Source organism: Aegilops tauschii, chromosome 3, assembly GCF_002575655.3.
Source record: "Aegilops tauschii subsp. strangulata cultivar AL8/78 chromosome 3, Aet v6.0, whole genome shotgun sequence".
Lineage (NCBI taxonomy): Eukaryota > Viridiplantae > Streptophyta > Magnoliopsida > Poales > Poaceae > Aegilops > Aegilops tauschii.
In genome coordinates this window covers 541,809,149-541,822,260 of record NC_053037.3, presented here as the reverse complement: position 1 = coordinate 541,822,260, position 13,112 = coordinate 541,809,149, and the positions used below count along the sequence as shown (strand labels likewise).

The following is a 13,112-nucleotide window of genomic DNA, read 5'->3' as shown; positions in this document are numbered from 1 at the left end:
GCTGCAGGTAGAATCACGGAGCAGCTCTTTGAGTACATCGTTGAGCAGGCACGTTCGATGGTTCAAGGGTATTGTGAGAAGATGTCATGTGCAGCAAAAGAAGCACTTCTCAAGTCTATTATCCAGGCCTTACCGACCTTCTTTATGAGTTGTTTTAAACTCACTAAGGGGTTATGCAAGAAAATAATGGCACCTATGTCAAAGTACTGGTGGGCTGGATCTTTAGACAAAAGAGGTATGCATTAGCAATCTTGGGAGAAAATTTCAGTGTCAACATTCAGAGGTGGCATGGGTTTTCGGGATCTTGAGTTGTTAATGAATGTATGCTGGTGAAACAAGCATGACCCCTGATGGATAAACCGGAGAGCCTGTGTGCTCGGGTGTTAAAAGGGGAGGTATTACCCTCATTGTGATTTCCTTGCTGCTGATTGCCCGAAGAATGCATCTCGAACCTAGAAAGCAATCATGCAAGGAAGAGAGGTTCTGAAGGAAGGATTGATTCGAAGAGTTGGGGACGGGTGTACTACAGAAATCTGGCATGACCAGTGGATTTCAGATACAACTTCGATGAAACCAGTATGTCGGCTGAGTGATGAACCGGTGCAATTGTTTCATGATTTATTGGAAGAGGAAACAGGAATTGGGATAAGGAGCTAGTTTGGAAGTTGTTTATCCCACCGGATGCTGAAGCTATTTTAAGCATGCCTCGGCGAGATCTACGATGGGGGAGTCTGGGCATGGGAGTGGGAAAGTTTAGGATTTTTTTCAGCACGTTCTACTTACTAGGCGTTGACGGAGTGACGGAGCCCAACAGTGTCTATAGTGAACAGTTCGATGGTGAGGAGGACACCTAGAGGGTGTTGTGGAAGCTAGCACTACAACCTAAAAAATGTGTCTTCTGGTGGCGCGTTCTGATGAATATGATGCCTACTTATGGTGAACTCCGGCAAAGACATGTCATGAAAACGGCTTTCTGTCCGATGTGTGTGGACACGAGGAGGAGACATTATTTCATGTGTTGATGCAATGTGATCACGCAGTATTATTTCGGGATGCAGCACATGATTTCTTTGGCATTGAACTACCGAGACTACATCCAGCTACATGGACGAGAGATATACTGGATCCAAGCTTTTTGTCCAAGGAGAAAGTAGCAGTAGCTGTCTCGGTGACGTGTGCTATTTGGTCTAATCGGAATAAATATGTTCATGAGGAGATTAAGTATCAGCCATCAAAATCTATGCAAATTATACAAGAGCTCATAGCGGCAGTGGATGTGCCTGAACAAGTTGCACTAGTGCAAAACTGGGTGCCGCCACTATGGACTCCACCGGAGACGGGATGGACAAAAGTTAACATGGATGGGGCTACATCGGTGCAACAGGAGCTCGCAGAAACTGGAGTCGTTGCCCGCGATGATCAAGGGTATGTTCTTGCTGGCAGGCTCACCAAGTACGAATCCATAAGGGATCCACTGGTTATCGAGACTTTGGCCTGCAGAGATGCCCTTGTGTTGGCTTTAGAGAAGGGCTTTTGGAAGGTGATAATTGAAACACATTGCCAGAATGTGTGCAACCAGTGGATGAAGGAAGACGCTCGTTCAGTAGCAGGTCAAGTGCTAAGAAATCTGATCTCCGCCACTTGCAGGGGTTTAAGTTGTAATTTCGTAGTGTGCTAGCTAGGGAGGCGCTGACTCTCGAAGCGCTCTCTTCTCAGTTTGATGTAACCTCTGTGTTTTGATTGACGTTGTACAATCGGATTCGATTCCGCCCTCAAATGAATAAAGTGCCCTAAGGGTGGATTCTTAACAAAAAAAACTTGTATTCCGTTCTTGTCCATACACGTATGTGTTATGTTTCTTGCAAAACCCGAGCCTCCCTAGCGTGGATTATTGCTAATTTAACGGATTCAATTTTGAAACGTGATCCATTTCCTGCCTAACGCATTCCCGGAGAGAGCCTCTTTCTGGGAAGAAAAATTATTAGCCTGACATCAATAACCGTGGATGGGGTGGAAGAAGAACTACGGAGCGGCAATATGGTGGACCAAAACATGGTCATGAGGATCGAGACAACAACAAAAAAACTGCACACACACACACACACACACACACACACACACACACACACACACACACACACACGTTGTTTATTAAATCAAATGGTTTACGGATCAACTGGCGTTTGAAGAAGCAAATCCCATCGTCAGGTCAATCAAAATTCGACAAATTTCGTACATTTATTGTCAGGGGTTGCAGCAAATTAATATAATAAAAACAATCACATAAAAAATTACTTAAACCACTGTAGTTCTTTACCACTTGCTAAGAATTGAAAATCTGATCCATGTTTTTTGTTATTGCTGCCAATCTCCTTTTCATTATCAGGTCCTCGTGACTGGCTGCAGGCATAGGCGAAAGGCTTGGGGCTCGCTACCCAGCCCTACTCCCGCGAAAGGCGACCTAGCGTCGCCGCCCAGCGCTACCAGGATCCCTCCTACCACGCCCACCTCATCCCTCTTCCCCCTCGCGGGCCTCGCGTAGCTCTTGCGAGCGACTGAGGGGCGAACCCTAGCCGCCGGGACTAGGTCATCTTTGCGCGTCACCTTCCCTCGTCGTCGCTAGTGCGCGCTGTCGGGCAAAGCCCGGTTAGTGCATGCGGCGGCGGGGCTCGCTCCTCTCCATGCTCGAGCCATGCGGCGCGGGACGGCGGTTGGGTGATGGGGCGGCACTTGGACGGGTTTGAACGCCTATTCGGGTCACAAAGGGATGGACTGGCCGGGATGCTGTTGTAGCGTCGGCGACTGGCTGGGCCTCGTCCCAGATCCGGTGTGGCCGGGGCCTTGGGGTGCCTTTGGTGGCTTCTCGTGGCGTCGACGCGGTCATGGCGGCCATGGCCGCGATGGACGACGGTTCAACGACGGCGGAACGTGTCTGTCTGGATCTGGGCATGCGGCATGGGGGTGGCAGCGTTGTGGCGAGCGATCTGGTGCACAAGATGCTGGATTGAGGCACATTGAGTAGATCCAGGTGAAACCCCGCTCTCCGCTAGTTGCTAAGGCCGGCGATGGCGGCGTTCTTCATCGTGGAGAAGCTCCAGACCTCTATCTGCTACCTCCAGGGGAAACACTAGATCAGTCGATCAGATGACGGCGGCGCTCTTGTGCCGTTCCCCCTTGGGACCGTCATTCTTGGAGGTGTGCATTGGCTCGAGGGACCCGTGGATGGTTTCAGCGGTGGAGCGGTGTTTCATGTGACGCATCGACGATGTGGAGTCCCGGCGGCATGGCGCGGCAGTGTCTCGACGACAGATGTGTGATGATGGACGCGCGTAGGGAGGTGGCGTTGTCTGGCGCCGTGGTGGCGTTGATGATAGGCCTAGTAAGCTCGATGCGTCAGTACCTTCTGCGAAGATGGATTGGTGGAAGACGGTGGCGGCGGCCTCTGCAGCGTGCACATGCGGTGACTAATGAGGGTGCAACGGACTGGTATGTGTGATGTCTACTACACAACCTTCTTTTTGTAGACGTTGTTGGGCCTCCAAGTGCAGAGGTTTGTAGGACAGTAGCAAATTTCCCTCAAGTGGATGACCTAAGGTTTATCAATCCGTGGGAGGCGTAGGATGAAGATGGTCTCTCTCAAACAACCCTGCAACCAAATAACAAAGAGTCTCTTCTGTTCCCAACACACCCAATACAATGGTAAATTGTATAGGTGCACTAGTTCGGCGAAGAGATGGTGATACAAGTGCAATATGGATGGTAGATATAGGTTTTTGTAATCTGAAAATATAAAAACAGCAAGGTAACTAATGATAAAAGTGAGTGTAAACGGTATTGCAATGCTAGGAAGTAAGGCCTAGGGTTCATACTTTCACTAGTGCAAGTTCTCTCAACAATAATAACATAATTGGATTATAACTATCCCTCAACATGCAACAAAGAGTCACTCCAAAGTCACTAATAGAGGAGAACAAACGAAGAGATTATTGTAGGGTACGAAACCACCTCAAAGTTATTCTTTCTGGTCGATTTATTCAAGAGTCCGTAGTAAAATAACACGAAGCTATTCTTTCCGTTCAATCTATCATAGAGTTCGTACTAGAATAACACCTTAAGACACAAATCAACCAAAACCTTAATGTCACCTAGATACTCCAATGTCACCTCAAGTATCCGTGGGTATGATTATACGATATGCATCACACAATCTCAGATTCATCTTATTCAAACCAACACAAAGTACTTCAAAGAGTGCCCCAAAGTTTCTACCGAAGAGTCAAGACGAAAACGTGTGCCAACCCCTATGCATAGGTTCATGGGCAGAACCCGCAAGTTAATCACCAAAACATACATCAAGTGGATCACGTGATATCCCATTGTCATCACAGATAAGCACGACAAGACATACATCAAGTGTTCTCAAATCCTTAAAGACTCAATCCGATAAGATAACTTCAAAGGGAAAACTCAATCCATTACAAGAGAGTAGAGGGGGAGAAACATCATAAGATCCAACTATAGTAGCAAAGCTCGCGATACATCAAGATTGTGCCAAATCAAGAACACGAGAGAGAGAGAGAGATCAAACACATAGCTACTGGTACATACCCTCAGCCCCGAGGGTGAACTACTCCCTCCTCGTCATGGAGAGTGCCGGGATGATGAAGATGGCCACCGGTGAGGGATCCCCCCCCCCCCCCTGGCAGAGTGCCGGAACAGGGTCCCGATTGGTTTTTGGTGGCTACAGAGGCTTGCGGCGGCGGAACTCCCGATCTATTCTGTTCCCCAAAGTTTTTAGGGTATATGGATATATATAGGCGAAAGAAGTCGGTCAGGGGAGCCACGAGGGTGGAGGGTGCGCCCAGGGGGGTGGGCGCGCCCCCTGCCTCGTGCCTTCCTCGTTGCTTCCCTTACGTACACTCCAAGTCTTCTGGATTGCTTCCGTTCCAAAAATAACTCTCCCGAAGGTTTCATTTCGTTTGGACTCCGTTTGATATTCCTTTTCTGCGAAACACTAAAACAAGGAGAAAAACAGAAACTGGCACTGGGCTCTGGGTTAATAGGTTAGTCCCAAAAATAATATAAAAATGCATAGTAAAGCCCATTAAACATCCAAGATGGATAATATAATAACATGAATACTTCATAAATTATAGATACGTTGGAGACGTATCAATGTGCCCCAGACCCGACAATGCGGCTTGGTTGGCCGGTTTTAGATATTGAGCTTCGGTGTGAGGTCTGGGTGGTATGCAGCTCAGACAGTCTGCACCCCTTCATCAAGTTGATATAGAAGTAGCGACAGATGTGGCCGAGACGGTGACTTCAGATTTATTGATGTATTACTTTGTAAGATCTTGGTGAATAATTAATAAAATTGATGCATGCATCGCCGTGATGTAAAGATCGGGGGTTATCCTCCTTTTCGAAAAAAGGTCCTTGTGACTAACCTTTGAGGAACAGATTCTCAAGATCGTGTAGGAATCATCTTTCATTCTCGAGATTCTGGGAAGGGAATCACTTTCATCCCTAAGTTTATGGGAAGGGAATCATGTTTCATCCTCAAGATTTTATTTTTTGGGGGAACATCCTCAAGATTTTGTTGGGGAAAAATTGTAAGACTGTAAAGCATGTCATGTTGAACACTAACTAATGATGATGATCGTGCATGTACCAACCATGGAGATGTGCCTAATCTCCCTACGAGGATCAATAAGTCGTGTCGTGTTGCCTCGATGCCATCGGGAGCCTCTATGGCGAGCTAGAGTACAAACTTCTTCCGCGATGCCTCTCATTCCCTAGTATCCGTTGGTTGCTAATGAAATACATGGAAAACTACAACATGATCGACAGATTGTTGAACGGCGCCGTGATAGATCTACCTCAAGCTACCTGCCTCGCCACTTCTCTAGTTCTTTCTTTTCTGTCTTCCGTATTTAACTTTTGTGTGTTTCTCTCGACCTCTTTTGTGAGGCTGAGCAACCTCTTCTTCTGCTTCTCCTCTTTGCACCCTCATTGATGTATCTTGGTGTACGTCAATTAAGGGCCGCATCACTGTAATATTCACCCCATATCAATGGAAAGATATGCAATCTGTGCATTCGCAAAAAAAAATTGTTTCTCTCGACCTTTTTCGCAATGAATGCTCTGGTCTGTGACTGTTTCTTCACATGGAACATCAAAGCCTTGGTACTACTTCCATAAAAAAAAGGAACAATGTACTACTCTCTCTATCTCGAAATATAAGACGTTTTTTCAAACTATTTTGAGACAGAGGGAGTACTTGCGTATTTCTGAAGCACTATGTTTTGATAGCTCCACCAAACAAACGAGTTCATATAATATCGCTATTGTTCATCATAGTACAGTATTTATTAAGAGTAATAACTATAAAGATATTAGTAGGGGATGTAGCTCAGATGGTAGAGCACTTGCTTAGCATGTGAGAGGTACGGGGATCTGTACCCCGCATCTCCATGCTTTTCTGCTGTAATTTCTCTGTTTTTTAGCGGTTTGTAACTGCTTTGTTGAAAGGCTTTTTTACGCAAACGTCGTACCAATGGGTCGTGCAAAGTGCGTCCGTAGGCCATTTACCCGGGGAAAAAGTCCATTTTAAACCTTGAATTCGTAGACGTCCGGCGAATCAAACCCTGAAGTCGAAATCCCTGTCGTTCTGACCCTAAACTAATTAATCCCGGTCCAAATCAAACCTTAGTGTCGTTTTAGCCCAAAAAACGCTGACGTGGCCAGGATTGCTAGTTAGGTGGGCCAGGTTATAACTGGAACGCGCGGGGGGTGAACAGCAAATGGATTGGGGATTTGGGGGGAGAAACTAGGGTTGGGCAGCGGCGGCGGCGATTCTTTAAGGGGTGCGGCGGAGGAGGCGATTGCGCAGGGGGCGGCGGCGGCGGCTGCGTCGAGGGCAATGTCCTGGTCTTCGGGTGGTTCGAGTGCTCCTGGCTTCCGTCGAGCCGCAGGAAGGAGAGGGGAGGAATCGAGGTCGCCGGTGCCATACCGCGAGAACCCGATGGCGTACGAGCCAGAGAAGCTCTGCTAGTGCAACCCCCGTCGGAAGGCGCCAAGGTGGATCTTGTGGAGCCGTCAGAACCCAGGCAGGAGGTACTACGCCTGCGTTGATGCCATGGTGAGCTTCAAGTTGGTGTTTATTTTCTGTTCATTTGTTTTTCTCCCCTCGCATTGATTTCTGTTGGTACAATTGAACCTCATGGTGGTTGTGGATTCGTGGAATGGCATGATGATCCTCTTCCCAAGTTTTGGAGTGATTTGATTGGTGATTTGCGAGATGGAGTGCGTAGGTTGAGAGGTCAAGGAAGTGCTGCTGTGATTGAAGATCCCACTGCAGTTGTGGCTCTGCCTGAAGCTGAAACAGGAGGAATGGGAATTGCTATGTCTCTGCAAGATCAGTTGAAGCAGAAAAATGCAGAGATACATGCACTGAAGGGGAAATATCAGAATGTTGTCATGCTGTTTGTTGTCTTTGTGGTTGGTTTAGTTGTAGGGAAGATGCTACTGCAATAAGATTTGCAAGTGTTATTTGCATGCAATGTGGTAATGCTTTAGGGTTTAGAATGAACTGATCTTTTGGGCACTGAAGATGCAAGTTGTATGCTTTGTTTAAATTGGAAGTTGTATGCATTTGCCACTGTTTGGAATCAATGAAAGTGGAAGTGCAAGTTGTGTTATGCCATCATTTTGTACCTCTGAAATGCATATATGTTTGCAATCTTTGCTGGTAGTAAAGTGGAAGATGATGCAGTTTGTAAGATAATGCATAGATGATGCAAGTTATAAGATAATTCCAATGCATATATGATCCAGATTGGAAGACAAAGCACTAGATAGCACTGTCAGGATGGCATTTAGAAATACTGCTATCAATTAAATAACAAGTAAATGCAACTGATAATAGAAAGATCATCCAGACCAAGTTAATTGCACATAAAATGGGTTTGGAACAAGTCATACTCCCACACATACATGACCCCTAGTTTGAGCCATGAACAAAAGATAAGTTTGCAACATTACATCAGAAATGTTTTGGAACATTGCAACTTGAACAAAAGAACTAGATGCAGCCCTTCTTCAACTATAACTAGTAGTTTCCACTGCAAGTGAAATATCTGAAGCTTGGCACTGATGATGCAGGCCTTCTTCCCCTCTTAGCTCCAGATCCTGTCATTGTGGAAGTAGATGTTGTAGTGGCAGCAGATGATCCAGCTTCAGCAGTTGCAGTTCTCTTTCTTGGAGGCTTAAACATGTTGGTCCCAGCAGAAGGACCTGTTGGTACTGAACTTGTTGCTGTTGGTGGAGCAGATGCAGAGGCAGAGGCAGGTGCACTTCCTTTGGATTGCTGCAAATTCAGGATAAATATGCAATAAGTTCCAACAAAAGACTAATAAGCAGGATAAATATGCAATGTGCAATAAGTACATGACAGCAACAAATACCTCAGTTGGGTTCTTTTTCTTGCTAGTTCTAGCAAGATGTGCATTCTTTTTCTTGCCTCTCTCTGGATTCTGTTTACATCCTGATTTGTTGTGTCCAGGGTTACCACACAATGAGCATTTGATAATTGTGCCATGCTTGCTCATTTTCTTCCCCTTAGGTTGCTTAGTTTCTTCTCTTCTCCTATCATTGTTTTTAGGCCTTCCTTTTTTCTTCTCTTTTCCTGGCAACCTAACATATTCAGGAGGCACTGGCCTAGGATTGGGTGACACTGGCCACATCTCTTCACTCTCCACTGGCTGCAAGCAATGCTCATAGATTTTGTTGAACACTTCAACAAAGTAGCAAGGAGCAATAAAATCTTCAATATTTTTGTTGCACTTATAGATGGCACTAATTGCATGGTGGCAAGGAAGCCCTGCCAGCTGGAAGTACCCACAAGAGCATGTCCATTTTTCCAGGTCAACAGTGTACTGCCTTCCTCTTCCATTCACTTGCTTCACTTCAAATCCATTTTCTCCATTCCAGAGCACTTCAAGATATTGTGTTCTAGCAATACTTTTCTTGAGCTTTTTGAAAACAGCAGGGCATATTTTTCCTCTAAAGTTGGCACCTTTCTCTCTTTGTTCCTGAATTCTCACAAGTACTTTCTTCCTAATTTTTTCATTCATAGAAATAATAGGATAAAACCTAGCATCAACTATAGCATGGTTGAATGACTCACAAAGGTTGTTGTCAACTGACTCACAATTTGAACCAACTGGGAAAAAAGCCCTTGCCCAGTGCACTGGCTCAGTCCTCATGATGTCTTTAGCCCCTTCATGAGTAACTTGTGCAAGCTTGGCCTTATAATAGTTGAAATCTTGCCTGTTGGAAGCCTTAGCAACTGCCCAAAATTTCTTTTGCCACTCATGATCTCTATGTTTCTTCCTCCAATTAGCATAAATGTGCCTAGCACACATCCTATGCTCTGTAGCAGGAAGGTAATCATTAACTGCATTTATCAAGCCCTTCTGCTGATCAGAAATAATAACCCAGCCAGCTCCATTATTGTTTATTTCCAAGTCCTTAATGAGCAGCCCAACAAACCACTTCCATGTGATATTAGTTTCATTCTCAACTACAGCCCAGGCTAGTGGATACATCTGATTATTTGCATCTCTACCTATGGCACACAGTAGCTCACCCTTCACTGCACCTTTAAAGAAACAACCATCAAGGCCTATTACTTTTCTGCAACCAGCTTTGAATCCTTGCTTCATTGCATTAAAGCATACATAGAAGCTCTAGAATACACTTTCCTCCATGTTGGTTGGATCCATGCAAACAACAACTGTGCTTCCAGGGTTGCTCCTTAGCAGCTCAAGTTGGTAGTCAAACACTCTAGTGTATTCATTGTTCATTCCACACAATAATTTGTCCATGACAATTCTTTTTGCATGCTTGCACTTTGAAGTGGAGACATCAGCAAACATATCTTGCAAAACAGTTGCTTTCATGCTCTCAATTTTCCACATAGGATTTGCCAATATGAAGTGCTCATACCTCTGTGCAATCACCTTTGCAGTAACCAACTTGTTGCATCTATTCTGTGCACATTGGTGATCATCATTATATGTTATGACTTGGAATCTTGAAGTCCTTGATCTCTTGGCTGCATATATCAGCCATGGGCAGCCAGGCCATCCACACTTTGCCCTTACTCTGTCACACTCAGATTTCATGAACTTGATGCTCCTCTTTGTTACTAGTCCATATCTTCTCAAAGCTTTGCACAGCTGATTCTTGCTTCTAAAAACCATGGTCAAAGCAAAATGCGGTACTTCACTTTCAGGGTTGTATCTTGGGAATGTACTCTTCCTCTTCCTTATATGACCATCTGAATCTTCATCATAGTTGTAGTCCTCATCAGATGAATCATAGTTCCAATCCATTTCTTCTCTTTCAATTTGCTCCTCCATGTTGGCAATCAATTCAATTGGCACTGGCCCTGTAGCATCCCTACCTATCCAGCTCTTGGAGTCCCTCATCCTTTTATTAAATTTCCTAGCATGTCTCCTGAGCTCCACAACTTCTGAATCCTCCCCACTATCATCAGTATGTCCAATGTATTCAGTGTCACTGTCTGAGTCTGAATTTTGATTGCCACTGTCAACATTTGCAGCTATCACCATTTGGTTATTGACATGCCCTGAAGCCTGAGGTTCAGAAGCACAGGCTGATGCAGGTTGACTTGGATCCAAAACCTGAGAAATACCTCCTTCCATGCCTGCCATTTCATCCACATCTACTTCTCTGGCATTGCTTCTTCTCTGCTTCAAGGGGCTGCAAATTCCTTGAGTGATCACACCAGTTTCATCAGGTATGAGCACATCAGTGTCAGACTCTGCATGTTCAACACCAGTTAATGCATCTGGTTCATTAGCAGTTATAACTGCATCTGGTTCTTCAGCAGTTATAACTGCATCTAGTTCATCATCATCACTCTGTTCCATGATTTCATCCTCAAAATCACTCCCACTGCTGTTGTCATTGCTATCTTCCTCTCCATGATACTCCACATACACATCAGCAACTCCTCCAACACAAATGTACTCAGCCATCTTCACACACCAACTGTCATCATTAAGGAACACCAAGCCATTGATAAGCTCTTTTCCAGGAAGCAGAAAATAGAACTTCATTGATTCCATCAACTGAGTATGATCTTTTAAATAGCCTTTCACTTCCTGCAGAGACAATTTATCCCTCTCAATCTCTGACATTGCTTGATCTCCCCCAACATAGTCCAAATTTGGACCAATGCGGATGAACTTCCCTCCAATATGAAACCGAACGTTCAAAATCTCAGTTGGGTCCATGATTTCACTGAAAAAACATACACCGCGATCAAAATAAAGCATAACAACCTATTCCCTTCACAAAAAATCAATCTTTTTGCGTCACCCAAATCGTCCCCAAATTTGCCGCTAAAACCCTAACCCTAATGCCGCAACTACTCCAACCTATGAATAACAAGGGAGAAGGGCATCCAGGACATTACCTTCTTCTTCGACGCGCCGTCGCGCCGTCACGATCGTCGCAGAGGTGGCGATCAACCGCCGGTCGCCATTGCCGTCGCCAGAGAAGGAAGAATGCAGGGGGACGCGGAGAGAACGAAGCAAAGTGACGGGCCGAACTGGGCCGGCCCACTAATATCGCCTCAGGCGCACGCCGACGACCCATCCCAGCCACCCCATTGCCACGCCGGCAATCCCCGTTTGGGAAACGACACTAAGGTTTGATTTGGACCGGGATTAGTTACTTTGGGGTCCGAACGACAGGGATTTCGACTTCAGGGTTTGATTCGCCGAACGTCTACGAATTCAAAGTTTAAAATGGACTTTTTCCTTTACCCGGCCCAATCGATTTTTCACCCCTTGCCTATGAGTGCGCTGGTGAACTTTGCTGTCATGGTTCGCTTCAGAAAATCAAGAGCATGCCTTAAAAAATATCAGGAGCATGTCGAGATGCATGCATGCAAAATCATCAGTTTTTTTAACATCAGTACAGACATAATCGCTCGTATACACGCGCATACACTCATCCCTATGAACGCGCACACACACACCCTACCCTTATGAGCACCTCCGAAAGACTGAGTCGGCATATCATCTTAAAATTTACGAAGTCACCGTAGGCACCTCGTCGTCGACGGGAACTTCTTCTCCCACTGAAGGCGCATCGCCGGAAATCCTGAAATAAATCCAGGAATAAATGCGAGCACCAGGATTTGAACCCTGGTGGGCTAGGGATACCACAGTCCCTCTAAGAGCAACTCCACTCATTCGGCCCCCCAGCGCATAGGCCAGCGCTATTTCGGGCACACGCCCGGCGATTTTTAGGCCCGGGGGGCGTTCTAGGTCCCAGCCGCGCCCCCAGGTGCCGCCCCCAAGGCGTTTTAAATTCAAACTTGTCCATTCCCGCTACCCAAAAAACGCGACAAGTCCGGCGATCAGCGCCACAATAGTCACGGCGATCGACGATCACCTTACCACAGTTCGGCGATCAATAAAAAGTTCGCGTGCAAAAGAAAGGACGCGTAGGCAATGCATCAAACGGCGGCGTCGGCATCCGGCGTCGGAGGAGTCGGCGTGCGCGGGCTGGTCGGCGTCGGCGCGGCTTCTGTGCTGGGCGTCGTGGAGGCATCATCGCTCGGGCTTGGCGGTGGCATTGGGGTCGGCGTGGGAGTTGCCGCCGCCGTCGTTGGCATCTGGTTCAGGATGAGGCCACGCTCCGCCAGGCACCACGCCTTGAGCTGCCCGTCATTCCTCCTGAGCATGCCCCCCCCCAATTAGGAAAGTCAGGTCAGTGTTTCTCTTCTTCGCGGTGACGTTGGTCCGGAGCAGGTCGAGCTTAACGGCGCTGTTTGTCATCAATGCCGACCATCACGCCTCTATTTTCTCTTCCCTCTTGGTGGCGCGGGTCTGGGCGTCGGTGATGCAGGGTTCGATGGACTCTTGCAGGCGCGCGGTAGCCGGCGCGGCGTCCTTCACTGACTTGGCTCGCTTGTTCCCGTCCAGGCGCCCACCGGACGTGCCCGGCGTCGGCGCGTCCGGCTTGTACATCTCCTTGGCCTTGGCGAGGGTGCGCCGGACTTCCGCCCA

General features: G+C 46.7%; 1 protein-coding gene across 1 annotated transcript; it reads right to left on the bottom strand.

Annotated features, from left to right (window-relative positions):
• Positions 1 to 8,113: 8,113 nt before the first annotated feature.
• On the bottom strand, positions 8,114 to 9,728 carry LOC109743688 (uncharacterized). The gene is made up of 2 exons (XM_020302775.1): positions 8,469 to 9,728; positions 8,114 to 8,371 (listed from the first exon to the last, which is right to left on the bottom strand). The coding sequence occupies exons 1-2, from the start codon at positions 9,726 to 9,728 to the stop codon at positions 8,114 to 8,116; spliced, it is 1,518 nt and encodes a 505-aa protein (XP_020158364.1).
• Positions 9,729 to 13,112: the final 3,384 nt, after the last annotated feature.